The 14,311-nt window shown below is 43.5% G+C and overlaps 2 protein-coding genes across 6 annotated transcripts; both read right to left on the bottom strand.

Annotated features, from left to right (window-relative positions):
* Positions 1 to 213: 213 nt before the first annotated feature.
* On the bottom strand, positions 214 to 13,291 carry LOC136487303 (putative disease resistance protein RGA3). Of its 5 annotated transcripts, XM_066484466.1 has the most exons (6): positions 13,057 to 13,291; positions 12,750 to 12,801; positions 7,502 to 7,611; positions 6,276 to 7,372; positions 624 to 2,784; positions 214 to 482 (listed from the first exon to the last, which is right to left on the bottom strand). In XM_066484466.1, the coding sequence occupies exons 4-5, from the start codon at positions 7,353 to 7,355 to the stop codon at positions 1,936 to 1,938; spliced, it is 1,929 nt and encodes a 642-aa protein (XP_066340563.1). In that variant the 5' UTR covers positions 7,356 to 7,372; positions 7,502 to 7,611; positions 12,750 to 12,801; positions 13,057 to 13,291; the 3' UTR covers positions 214 to 482; positions 624 to 1,935. The 5 variants fall into 5 exon arrangements, with proteins under 5 accessions (XP_066340563.1, XP_066340562.1, XP_066340561.1 ...); XM_066484465.1 differs by lacking the exon at positions 12,750 to 12,801 and having other exon boundaries at positions 6,276 to 7,375; XM_066484464.1 differs by lacking the exon at positions 12,750 to 12,801.
* On the bottom strand, positions 708 to 1,787 carry LOC136489704 (putative disease resistance protein At3g14460). The gene has a single exon (XM_066486270.1). The coding sequence runs from the start codon at positions 1,785 to 1,787 to the stop codon at positions 708 to 710; it is 1,080 nt and encodes a 359-aa protein (XP_066342367.1).
* Positions 13,292 to 14,311: the final 1,020 nt, after the last annotated feature.

Raw genomic sequence — 14,311 nt, 5'->3', positions numbered from 1 at the left:
ACTAAGTAGAGTGCGCCACTCACCCATACAACTGGATTTTTGGCCAAAGCAAGAGCAAGCAGATAGTACCAAACTGATGGCATATCGATTACCGGGATAAATAAAGTTTACTTTAGAATACGAACTAAGAGAGCCCTGCCAAACGGGGGCCAAAGTTTGTCCATCTTTAAAAGCCTCTTGCTCTTAGTGACCCATGTAGCGGGAAGCATCATGTGTTGCCTAAGATGATTTATAATTGTGTACAAGAAAAGAGGTAAAGTTCGTCCATCAACAGAAATTTAGGAGACAATAAATATACAAACGTGACTTGAAGAGGGAGAAGATGAACAGAGGACACAGATATTCTTAAGACAATTGACTGTTAACAACTGTGGATGCCTTCTCGTTAGAGGAGGCTGTTTCGACACTTCGTTCAAACACCATATTATTTGACGCCCCGCAGTGCCTGTGCCTGTGTATGGTCGGATGAATGATTCTCCTCCCTGCTAATCACCCATATAATTGACGTACGTATAAGTGATCGATGCATGGAGATTAGTGTGGTTGTGCAACGAATTGAGGTACAAGCAACAATTAATATCTGAATCCACTTTCGGCTAGTGAAAGGGTGCAAATTAAATTACCTGGACGCATTAGATGTCTTCGATGCAGGTGTCAGTCCTTAGCATGATCTGAATGTTCATCCGAATCTGTATCTGAATCTTCAATCAATTGATACTGCGCTTTCGAATAAGGCTGATCTTCTTCCATTCAGAGCTACCTGGAGATGAGGAGGATTCATATAACTTCTTGTTGCAACCCATCTCGAGATACCTTGGGTGTACAGCTCGCAGGTATTCCGGAAGCGTGTCCATGGTGGCGTCCTCCAGTCGAAGGCTGTCGAGTGCTGGGACACTTTCTAGAACCTCCAGCTTTGGGCAGCAAGTGATCCTCATCTTCTGCAACCTGGAGAGGCCGCTGATCCTCTTCAGCTCAGGGCAGTCAAACACGTCAAGTTTCACAACTGAAGGGATGTTCTCCACATGTGTCAGGTTGGTGAGCTCGTACAGCCATAGTTCTCTAAGAGTATGCCTCTTGGTGCTGGCGAGGCCTGGTGGAAGACAGCTCAGCTTGCAGTTTTTGATTTGGAGTCTCTCCAGACAAGGCATGGCTATGGCAGTTTCCACATCCATATGCTCCTCACAGTCGTTCCATTCCCACTCCTCCCACTCAGGTAGCCCATCCAAATACAGCCGTCTCAGTTTACGAAACGGTGCAGATGTACTAGCATCGGAACCTCTAGCTGCCACGGAGGATGACGCTTGGAATTGGGGGCCAATACGCTTGATGGCTGGCGCATCTTTGATGGTCATCAATTCCAAACTTGGGAGGCAGCACAGACCATCAGGGAGCTGGGTGCAGCAAGGCAGGTTCTCCAGCGTCAAATACCTTAGGCTCTTAAAGTCCACCGATGCTTGAGCACACATCCAGTCTGGTAGCCGGCGACCAACGTATCCCCCTCTCAAAGTAAGATTCTGTATGCAGGTTGGAGGGCAGAGCTTTTCCAAGACTTCCTCGGTCACACTCTGTTGTTGCTGCTGCTCTGCCTCAGCACCACCTGTCCCTATAGTATGTCTATTTGCACTGTAGTTCAATTCTAGACACCCAAGGTGGCACTTGCTGCTAATCATGGCCTTTTCAGCCATCCGGCTGTCCTGCACCTTCTCTAGGCCATATAATGTAAGATCCCTAAGCTGAGAGAGAGGCTCCAGCTCTTGCAAACTGCACCAGCTATTGCTTGCATCCATGTCCACGTGTACTGGGAAGCCATAAAGTGACCTCAGATTTGTTAACTCACTGAACCCCTTAGGAATGATATTAACATTTGATCCTTGGATGTCAAGAGATCTTAGATGCACAAGTTTTATGATGCTGCCAGGAAGATAGCATAGCTTCTTACAGTAACCAAGTCAAATGTACAGTAGAAATTTCATCTTCTGGTAGCCAAGATATATCTGTTTCCTCCAAGTGAAGGTATCTTAAGTGCTTCAACATAGATAGAGAGGGAACCAAGGTATCTGAGTCAACAGAGCATATGTACAGTACCCGCAGACAAGAGAAACTACCTAGCAAATCACCAGGAAGATGAAAGTTTACTCTAGAATTTATAATTAATGTCCTAAGTGACTCTCGCCTTTGCAAAATGCCCCAATCTAGTACTGCTACGGTCTGTTCTATGGAGAGGCGACGGACATGCATACCAGTAGGAGCCTGTTCTCTGCCAACCACCACCACTAGTGATTCTTCTCTTGCCATGTATTCAGCAAAGGTGCGGACCACATCGTGCATGGTGCACCGGTATCCAGTGAGCAAATATCCTTTTATGGGTTGTAAAAGGTTCCTCTTTATTAACTCTCGGTAGTACTCAGTTGCCATCTCTTCGAACCCATACTCCTGTGAAATGATACTACTACCATCCAAAGGTTGGATAAATCCTTCACTAATCCACATTCGAGTTACTACATCTGCAATGATTTCTTCACCTTTAGGAATTAGTGAGCAGTACAGAAAGCATTGCTTTATCTGGGGAGACAAGTCCTCATAGCTCAAGTATAGCCGGTTGTCGAGTTCTGGAGGCAGTCCGGTCAGTGACCAAGCTGGCTTGTTCAATACAGATTTCCACTCATGCTCACTTGGGTATCTTGTGCTCAAGAGACCTCCAATCACTTTAATTGCAAGTGGTAAGCCATCACAATTTTCAAGAATTTCCATCCCAATAGTTTTCAGTTGATCAATTCCATCTACCTGCCAACATTTAATTTAAAGCTTCTTAATTATTTCTAACAACTATCAGGTTGCTTATGTACTTCTCTAAGTAAATAAGCTTCTTCAGTAAAACAATGAAGCGTAGGTTGGCCAACGTATTGGAAGTGTACCGTCCTTTATTCGAAAATAAGCACAAGACTATGCTTGGAAAGGGCCGATTTCAAATGGAATCCGCATGAATGGGCGCAAAATCCCATAAGACTAATATATGGAATCCGTGCATTGCAATCGGACTTTAAAGAGTCTGTCTATCCAACAACCATGTGTTTTATGCAGTTTCAACACATGGATTTTTTTGCACCATAGAATTAAAATCCAATAGCCTCCAAACAATCACAAATCACAAGATCACAGATCTACAGATCACAAGAAACAATTTTTTTCTATGCAAGGACAAAAAAAACAAATCGAAAACACATTCTTCTCTCTCGGTGGATAGCAGGCACCGGCCGGGGTCTAAACGTATACCAACACATGTGTGTTCCAACACATGTGTCCGTCCAGCACATGCGGCCGGCCGTCAAAACATATACCAACACATGCGTCCGTCCAGCAACCCATGATCGCTGCTCAGGACGGACCGGGAAGCCAAAACGACGCTGCATACGACGGCGAAGGCACGCCGCCGCACTACAGCCAACAGGATAAAAAATCCATGTGTTTTTATTTGCTAAAACACATGTGTGTTGTATAGCATTTCTGGACTTTAAATGGTCTCTTTGCGTTTTAAATTTGTTGTGTGGCAGCTACGTGGTATTATTAGCTATAGGACGACTAGGATAGTCGAAAATCGAAATCTGGGCATTATCTACTAGGACGCACTTGATGCATTAAAATATTCATTTATATGCACACTTAGGGTCTTCGTTTTGGTTTATAAGAAATGGTAGACTGAGTAATTTAGTTGTAAATTTTGAACTACTTTACATTATGGTTTGTAATGACATAGGTGGATAATTTAGACAAACATTATATTTAGAGGTTACTTATTAACGAAATCCAAACATAGAGATATGTTAAGCCATAGGAGACGCGCACCCTCCGGCTAAGGCATTGGGCCGAGCCCGAGCATGCCCGGCGCCTCTGCCTGGGGCTCGGGGGCTCGCCCGAGCCCTAGGCTCCCGATCGAAGGGAGCATGGACCTGATCCTTAGCTCCTTCCCGGCACTGCCCCGCGGGCGCGGCACTGTCAACCACTCCTCCGAAAGGGTCACGCACTGGGCGTGACGCAAGAAGCCAAACTCCTCCGCTAGCCTCGGGGTCTCCAGGGCTTCCGGGCTCGCGCGTCAGCCCCCCAAGCCGGCTATCTTCGCCACCAAGAAGCCTCCAGACGGCGCACCTGGTGAAGACCGGTCCAAGCCGACACAGCCTGACATTCAGCGTGTCAAAACAGAGTAGCCGGACGATGCCTAGGGCTTCTTCGGCTCCACGACATCGCCACGGTCCACATGACGCCACGGCAAGACCATCCTGGACTCCAGCGCATGTAGACCATAGGCTAAACTCTCACAAACCATCATGTACCCAACCTACCTTGTTATGTAAGGGAGGTCGGATCCTAAGATGGGAGAGGACGATTCCAGAACACAATTCTAGACAATCCAGAGACGGATCGTTGGACTCCTCAGCAAACCAGTTCGTGCTATGCATCAAGAGCAAATCCACCCTGAGAGGGGCACCGAGATCTCCTTCCCCTTCCTCCGATCGTCTTCCTCCTCTTCGGCGAGGGGAAAGGCTCCACCGGCAGTGAGGCTTCCCTAGGATCAGCACCGAGCGATCCCCTACAAATCTCTCTCTCTTACACTCTGTTGTAACCCCCAGATTTTGGGTGCTCTTGAGTATAAGGATCATCAGCTGCTGGATGTAGGGACCTGAGAGCTCGAACCAGGATAAACCGTTGTGTCCCTTCTTTTGATTCTTGTGCTCTTGAGTCCACCCAAGACACTGGAGACATGTACTTTGACACTAATACAAACAACAATGCTTGCCGCGGTTCTGATCCCGTGACAGTTGGCGCTCTAGGTAGGGGAGGACGTCAAGTGTGATTCCTGCTCTATAGTGGCCGGAGCCACCCGCCTCATCGCCAGAGCAAGTGGCGCCGCCCTAGACGGTGGTGTCCGCTTCCCCAGCGAGTTCTCCATCACGGCCAGCACCTTCGCTCCGGGCCAGGTCCTCAACTTCGGGAGCCTGGCCTACGTCGCCGACCACTATAGCGAGCTCTGCCCACTCAAGGAGGCTCCGCCCGCTCAAGTGTAATTTGACCATGGTCCTTCTATATGACCAGGACACTTAGATTCGCCAACATATTAAAAGTGTGCCATTTTGTAAAGATTTGCGGTAGGGCACTCTTCAATGGTGGTCTTTGCTAAGGGACACTGCTCACTGTTGTCTTGGCTACAAAGTACTTTTCAATGCTGGTAATTGGTTCTTAGATAATGTAGCTATTAAAATAATATTTCTAAGGACTACTTTGGAGAGAGAAGTTAAAAGTGACCCAAATGCACCTGACTATTATAATACAAACCTTTAATAGTTATCCAAAAATTCATAATTGCATATAAAGTTGGGTGAAGGCGAACATTATATCAAAATTGTAGTGCTTAGTGAGATCTATAATTTTGTTGTTCACAAGTTTTGGATTGAAAATTATTTATAGTATGAAATCAAATTCCCAAATACTAAATTCAAAGTTAGAATATCTTAAGTTATTTAGAATGCTGAATATTCATTTTATTATTTTATATTTTTAAATTTGAAATTTAACATTTTAAAACATCTATTCCAATGTTCGAAGTAACTTGAAATTCCTAAATTTTGGATTTTCAAAATTTAAGAAGAGACTCTATATTACTTCAGATAAAAAATTATCATCTACAAAGTTTAGATCCTACTGATAACTACAAATTTCGTATATACCATGTCAATATCTGAGATCATTTATATTTATAGATTTTGTCAAAATTTGATTATTTCAAAGGAAGTTTTGGCAACCTAAATAGTTGAAACAAAGAATTTGTCAATTACAAAGCTATTGATATTATTGAGCTCTACAATTTTGATTATATTTAAAGTTTATGTTCATACGACTTCATATGCAAAAGTTATGAATTTTTTAGATAACTATTAATTGTTGCACTATAATAGTCAGGGGTATTTTGGTCACTATTAACTTCCACTATAATTGATGTTACATTTCAAATACCATCAAATTTCAAATAGCTAGACTTCATACGGAGCTAGCCATGCACTAAATCTTTCATTGGAGTGAATAATAGCTAACTTGATCCTAGTGTTTTGTTGTTACATTTGATTATTTCTTCTAGATCATAGTTTTACTGGTCTCCTTTTGCTACTCTCATAAGTTGGTGTTCCTAGCACAAATGCTTAGATTTAACGGAACTCCGATCCATATGCTTTCTATCAAAATCAAGTATATAGCCTTGTTGTATAAAGTATGGATAGACAACTAACCTGATCAGGCTGCAGCTGCTTCTGGAGCAAAGACCAAGCATCATCATTCTCTAGAGGGTTGACACGGTGTTGGTGCAGGGGGGCTTGCATCTGTTGGGGTAGGTGTGCAGATCTTGTGGTGACAAGGACCCTGCTTCCAGGTTGTTTCTTGCTAGCATTTTTGACTGGGACACTAAGCACGTCGTTCCACACTTTCTGGCTCCACACGTCATCCATCACTAGCAGAAACCTTCCACTGGACAGCGTGTGGAATAGGGTCTCCGTCACAGTGTTTTTGTCCTTCTCGGCACCATGGTCGCCTCCAGCATGCTTGATTGCTGTCCTCAGTAGCTCAACCTCGTCAAACTGTTGAGTAATGCTTAGCCATATCGTCTTCGTCTTGAAGTGCTCTTGGATGCTTGTATCATTGAAGATCTTCTGAGCAAGAGTAGTCTTTCCCATGCCACCTGCACCGATGATAGACACGACTTTGATGTTGTGATTATTATCATCATCTGTGGTTAGCACCTGGACGAGCTCCCTTGTATCCTTCTCTATCTGTTCCCCAACTATGGCTGACTCGTCGACCTGTGAACTTGTCCTATAACTGGATAACTCAGCAGCAGTTAACTTCCTTGGCTCAAGGTTGGAACCGAGGCCACTATTGAACTTGTACTTGTCCGCCTCCTTGTGGATGCTTTCCAGCCTCTTGTTGAGCTCCTTGATGCGGCTGCCTATCTTGTGTGCGAACATGGGATTCCACAGGCAGAAGAGCAATGACTGGAAACAGCCGGGCGACTTATGCTCCACATTGCCACCTCCTCTAGACTCCCTCCGCTTGTCAGCCTTGAGCTGGCACAGGTCGAGGATGTCAGTCGCATCATACATGGCGTTCTTGAGCTTTGTCGACCATCTTTGCACGCTAGTGTCAGTGATGCGCCTCCTCTCGGCATCATTGAGGATGGCTTTGAGGCCTTCCATGTTGTCCTCCAGCTTGGTGATCTCGCTGGAGACACCAAGCAGCACGGACACCTCTTCTTGTGCCATGTCCGCGATAAGCTTCTTCACGTAGGGTGCTAAAGCATCCAGGGCGGCCGCCATGGCTCAAGCCTATCTACCTGCTAGTAGTAGATCATACATATATAAGCACAGATTTGCATCAATATTATCCCTAAAGAGCACATAACATGGTATAAAAATTAGCTATAAGCAAAATCGTCGAAGGTGCATGGAATGAAAGTGCTGACCTCAACTTCTTATTGCAGGGCTCTTTGCGGAATGAAAGTGTGGAAAAGAGAATGCGTGAATGGGTGATCCAAGTCCAGCAGGAAGCGATTCTCCATGTATAGGAGTACAGCTGGGAGAATGGAGTAGAGGAGTACCAAGCTGACTGAGACAGGTCCTTTGTATATTTCTCGTTCATCGATGTAATATAACAACGCCGTTAAAAGATTTGGAATCACATGCATGCTCGCTTAATTAAGTCTTTACTAATCTATTCACAAAAGAAAAAAAAATTCAGTAATCTACACAGGCCGAGCGCCGGAACTACCACAAAGTAGTGAAGCTGGCCTGCTGGGGTCACATGCACGCACATGTAGTGTTTGTCTTCATCGATCCAGCATTTCACGTGTCGTGTGCACGGTGATCCGCTGCTAGTGTTTTGCACTAGTGGCATCTCTCGATTTACGTACCCTACTCTGCTCTGCTTTGTTTTCACTAGTTTGAGAAGTAGGATTTTTCTTATGTTTGACCAAATTTATAGAAATTCACACCAAATTCTTTCGGCAGCAGAGAACTGCTTTCTCTGCGTTCCTGGAGGGCAGACGTGGGGCCGACTCCCTGCTCACGTTGGTAGCCAAGGAACTTTGGAAGGAGCGCAATGAATGGTGCTTCCGTGGATCTTCAACCTCAGTCCAGCATCTACTCGCAACCATTCGGCACACTGCGGGTCAATGGATCGAAACTGGGGCTACCAATTTAGATCGTTAATTAGCAAGTAATAGTGTAGTCATTTCTTGTTTTGCCTCGGTGGGACGAGCCTTCACTATAATCCTTTACTCCCCCCCCCCCCCGACTACTGGAAACTCGAATTGTTCTGTGGGTGACAAATTTTTCTGTGCGTTTTTTTCGGCACGCACAGAAAAATTACAATTTTTCTGTCGGTTTCAAAATATCCCGACAGAAAAATACGAAAACCCACAGAATAATTATATGATTTTTCTGTGCGTGAAAATACACACACGGAAAAAATCAGCACTCACAGAAAAATACAACTTATTCTGTCGGTTCTTTAAAAACACATAGAAAAAATACATACACGCACAGAAAAAATATTATTATTCTGTGGGTTATTTTAAAACGCACAGGAAAAACATACACCCGCACAGAAAAATCCAAACGACCACTAGTACCTCCTTTTCTTCCTACCCAGCGCCCCCCTCCCCCTCTCCACACCCGTCTTCCTCCACACCCGAACCCCAGCGCCCCCTCCCCCTCCCTTCTTCTTCCTCCGCATCAGGACCCCAGCGCCCCCTCCCTCTCCCGGATCCGGCGGGCTCGCTCCCTCCCTCTCGCCCCAGCTCGCTCTCTCCCCGGATCCCGCCGGCGGCCGGCCCCTCCCCTCCCTCTCTTCCCCGGCGCCGGCCCCTCCCTCTCCTTCCCCGGCGCCGCCCTCTCTTCCCCGGCGGCCGGCCCCTCCCTCTCATTCCCCGTCGCCCCCTCTCTCTCCCCGGATCCGGTTGCCGCGCCGCCCCCTCTCTCTCCCCGGATCCGGCCGCTGCGCCGCCCCTCTCCTCTGGATCCGGCCCCGCCGCCTCCCTCCCTCCCGGATTTCCCCGGATCCGGCCACCGCGCCGCCCTTCCCCTCTGGATCCGGTCCCGCGCCTCCCTCCCTCCCTCCTCCGGATCCGGTGCCGCGGCATGGGTGGTGGTGGAGGTAGTGCGGGCTACCTGGGCGGCTCGAGGGGCGGTGACATACAGGAGAGTGTGGGATTCGGCAACCACGGCCAGATGCTGCTATAGAGCCTTCTCAGCGGTATTTTTTCACAAGCAATGAGCTATGTTTATGTTGGTGTACATAAATATTTTTTAAGATTAATAAATGGAAACTGATTTGATGCTTTATTTACTTTTATGGTTACTTCCTTTTCAGAGAATTAGCTTTTGCGTTATTTGATTCCATTTCAAGGAGGCTCGGTTATGCTTCAAGAAGCAAGGTGACTGGACACTTTTGTAGCTTATAGTGTGCACAGTTTCTGTTTGCTGCTTTTCATAGTGTGGCAAATGAGCCAACTGAATCTGAGATAATTTCTTATAATTATTGTAAAAGAGAATGATTTGTTACTATATTTAAGGATTACCTTTTTTAGAATTGTTGAGGTGATTCCAGACCTGTGAATTCAGGCTTGCAATATCTTTACAGTTGTAGCTAATAAGATAACATTATTCTATCTGTTGACGTCTGCCAACACCAAAAATTATTTACTTAGAATGCATGATGTTTGTGCTACTACTAATTGTGTTCAACGCCTATGTATTGTCATTTCCCAGTTTCATTCTTGCTTATGATATATGATTATGTAAAGCTGTTTCAACTTTGGCTCCTTATTGTACTCATTCTTCTATTTATAGGTTGCGATCGTTGCTTTTTTGCTCTCTGTTTCATCATCTGCTCATGGGCCACAAATTCCATATTTTTCCAAGGAGAATGTTGCACTTTCAGTCAGAATTGTTGCCTTGGATTGTGAAACTTAGGTAATACTTTCAAATGTGAAATTTCTAGAGATGGTCACTGTCTTGTAGCTGTACTGCTTTGTGAAGGCTAGAAGTAATTTTAAATGTGAAATTTGTTTGCTTGACTGGATCCTGCATTAGACTTGGCATTTGGTCTTCCAATTCCATCTCCAGCATTCCAAGCATTCCAAGCATTCCAAGAATTGTCCGGCACCTTAGCATGCACCTCCCATGAATTATCTTGATCTGCTGGCTTTGTAGCAGCTCCAACTCCACTACCCCAGCCTCCCCAGTCACCAGAATCATTCGCAGCACTAGCATTTTGTTCCCAACTTGAGTTCATTGTTGTGCCATTTTCCCATGAGCTGCCTTTCTGAATATTTTGCTCTCCAGCTTAAGTATTATACAACACCTTTCTAGTTTCTTTAGTTCTTTACTCTGATTTGGCAAATAGATCCATGTCAACTCAGCGTGATAACAGGAGCAAAACATGTTTATTTCAGCCAGCCTACAGGAACCATGCCAGTTGATTTTCCTATTATACTACTTTTCCTATTTTTCTTTCTTTTTTCCTTGATTTGAATCTGGGGAAATCACATCAGCAGCCCTACTAAGAATCTGGGGAAATCACATCAGCAGCCTCCTATTGATTTGAATGTATGTTATGTTAGCAATATTTTTCTTTCTTTTTTCCTTGATCTTTTCTTACTAGTAGGCTAGTAGTGTAAAGCATTTTGACATGAAGGACATCTTGTAACTTTGTATGTGCATCAGGTAAACCTTATCGATGGCTTGAAACATTATGCCGACGTATTCTAAACGCACAATTAAAGCCAAGATATGTATCCTCTCAGTCATTTAGTTCTTTGTATCTGCATTTTGACATGAAGGACATCTTGTAGGATGGCTTTTTTCTACTGAAGTCTGGAGGAACTTAGCAAATACTACCTCCTGTATCGCAGTGACATTTTGGTTTTGCCCTAAGTTCTAATCTGTGTTCTATGCTTTCTCAAAGTGTATTAAGGTTGCTTGTGTTTACAGCACAAAACATGTGTCTCGAATCAGAACAAGAGCTTAAATGTTTTTTTAGCAACATGTTGACAACTTTTGAGATAAAACAGCTAGCATGAAATCCCCTAAATATCAATTAAAAGAAGCTCTCATTGAACAGGTCTTATGCACACTTTCATTATCTTCCAAATGTTCCATCTCAGTTACATATGACTCATGCTTTTCGAAATTGTCTGTCCTATTTCTATAACAGGAGTCAAAGTCAGAAATTCTTCGCAGCCAGTTGCAAGTAAGAACTATTCTCTATGCCCTATTGCATGATGGCATTTCATCTGTTATTGTTCCTTGCAATCATGTCCGTCCACAGTTATGAAAGTGGGTACTATTAGAGGATATGTGTAGAACTTCAAGTAGAGAGACCTAATCCGTTCATTCCCAACTAAATTCTTGTTTTCATAAATGGCACCTGCACTAGTAAGCCATGAGCATGTGTGTTGTCTGAGCCATCTAACACCTTTATGGCACAAGTATGCCTCTTGCCAGTTCTGATTCCTACCTGGCCAAACCCATGTTCACTTAAAACTAATTATTAAATCCATTGCTCACTTGAACTATTTATTTATTGATTACAACTTAAGTCTGTTATGTTGAGAAAACCCACCTAGAGATCTTTCTTAGCACCTTGAGATTAAGCCTGTTATATTGAAAAAGCCCAGCTAGACTGCTTCCATAGCAACTTGAGATGTTTGATCACCTTTCAGAGTGGTCTTCACATCCTTCTAGTCTGGCCTTTGCATTTCTCTGTTTTGTGCCTTGGGTGATGCCGACATGCATGTCTTGATTCCAGTCGCTGCTTCTCAATTAGCTCCTTTCTTTTTTTCTGAAATTTATTTATGGTGTAATAATCTTTTAGCTGTCTTATGACATTATTGGTAATCCCTTATCTGATTGCCATAACAGGTTGCTCGAGCAGAGGCTGAACATGCCATTCAACTTAGGCAACGATTTGATGGTGCCGTTGTCGCAAATGGCACAAGATCTAGTTCTAGTCTGCTAATGATTACCCCAACAGAACAATCAGCTGCTATGATACAGGGTTCTAGAGTATTCATGTTGAACATGTAGATGACCAGATATCATATTTGTATATGTGATATATGTGCTGATAGATCAGACTGATTCTATTTTTGACATAAGTATTGACTCCATTCATGATGAACTACTGATTTGTGTATTATTTGAATGAAACCTTATTGGTCATGCACAGAAATTACTGTATGGAAAATATATATTTTAATATGCTGTTGCTACTGTTTTAATTTTTTTTTGTGTGTTTAACTCTTTTTTCTGTGAGGCTGGCTACACAGAAATATTTTTTTTAATCTGGGCGAAATGAATTTTTCTGTGAGTTAACCTAGACCGACAGGAAAAAACATGTGTTTTTCTGTGCGTTTATTTCTTTTTTCTGTGTGGATTAACACACAGAAAAATTAGTTTTAATCTGGGCGAACATAATTTTTCTGTGCGTGCGAGACCCACAGAAAAATTGTTTCTGACGGTGAACCCACAGAAAAATTGGATTTTTCTGTCATTATATTTCTGTGGGTATTTTTCTGAGGGTACACCGTCAGAAAAATATTTTTCTGACGGTATTCGAATTTTTCCGTGGGTTTTCGCACCGTCAGATAAGCAACCGTTTTGTATATTAGAGAGAAAAAAAAGGAGAGATTAAATAGTGGACACACGCACACCGACGCCGGCCGGAGTGCAGATCGAATCTGCAGTTTAGCTCGTTTGCTTTCTGAGAAAGAATCAGCTGATCAGAAAGGAGGGCGTGCGAATAAAGAGGAAGGCAAATTAATAAAGGAAGAAATGCTGACTTGCGTACGTAGGCACTATACACTACGCAGGCATACATGCGTATAGAGGACGAGTTGTGGCTTTGAGAATATATACAGCGAGATGGATAGAGCTCAGCATCATCATTGATTGAGCAAAGAAATATAGATAGACGGACGGATCGGAGCAGATCCAACGAAGATGTATGTACACGCACCTTGCTACTCTCCGTGGATCTCAGTTGTATACCACCACCAGGTTGTAGTCTCCTCTCCTCTCCCTCTGGTACATGGAAATAAAAGGATTATTGGATCGCCGGGCTGCCCTTGGTGAAGCCGAAGCAGCTTTGTGGTGAATGATGAGAGTCTGATAAGGAGGACAGGGGTTGTCTGTATAGTTCGTGATGGTGGTACCTAGCGCGCTACCTAGCAGCCATCGTGTGTGTGAACTGAGAAACCAGGGGCTCGCATAGATATATATCTCGACCACCGCTGGTAGGTTTCATAGATATACATGAAAGGACTATGTGAAATCAATAATTGAAGAAAATCTAGCAAGTAGGTTTCTTAGAATAGGTTTTGTGTCCTGTCATCTATCTTCTCCATCCTATCATATGCCTGTCACACTTAGTCCTCATGTAGACAGGTTTTTTATAACATATTGGTCCTCATGTAGGCATAGTTTTTTATAACATATGTAACCCCAAAAACATAAAATCTAGCAAGTACACTCTTAATCACCATTTATAATAATAAGTGTTGGATCAATATTGTTTTCTAAATAATTACTAACCTCTGCTGTTATGATGAACTGGGTTTGAACTTAACTTGATGATAAAAAACTCTAGTAATAATTAAATTTAAAATTTGAAAATTAAAATCTAGACATAGGATGCAACAAGTAGTTCCACTATAACTAAAATGAAAGTTTTAACTAAATAGATATTGAAGATACACTGAGGTGTCATGTTGAGGGGAAGAACTATGTATATGGAAGACAAAACATATGGATCAATAATTGATAGGTTTATCACAATTGAAGAGATATCACATAGTTTGGGCTGTTCGCTGGTTGGTTTCTGGGCTGGTTTGGGCTGGCTGGTGCTGGTTTATTGTGAGAGAAAAATACTGTTGGCTGGCTGGTTTGGGCTGGCTGAAACGAACAAGCGAACAGGCTGAGTATCGATACACATGTTGAGTTAGAAAATGATCAGAACGAAAAAGCATGCTAATTAATATTCATATTTTTATTTGTTATAGTTATAATATGAACTCTAATACTTATGTCTTATATAAGATTAGAGGCCGCGGAAAGCACGGCTGAGAGCAAATATAATAGCATGTTGTAAGCTGGCTAGATGCTGAGGTGGAGGAGAGGGGAGAGGAGAGAGGAGAAGCGAGCTATAAGCTTACAGCCGGCTTACGCACAAGAACAAAAAAAAACTTTATGAGAGAGATAAGTGGACCATGTAT

The sequence above is a fragment of the Miscanthus floridulus genome, chromosome 10, assembly GCF_019320115.1.
Source record: "Miscanthus floridulus cultivar M001 chromosome 10, ASM1932011v1, whole genome shotgun sequence".
NCBI classification, from domain to species: Eukaryota; Viridiplantae; Streptophyta; class Magnoliopsida; order Poales; family Poaceae; genus Miscanthus; species Miscanthus floridulus.
The sequence above is the reverse complement of the archived record's forward strand: the minus strand, read 5'-3'. Positions and strand labels throughout refer to the sequence as shown.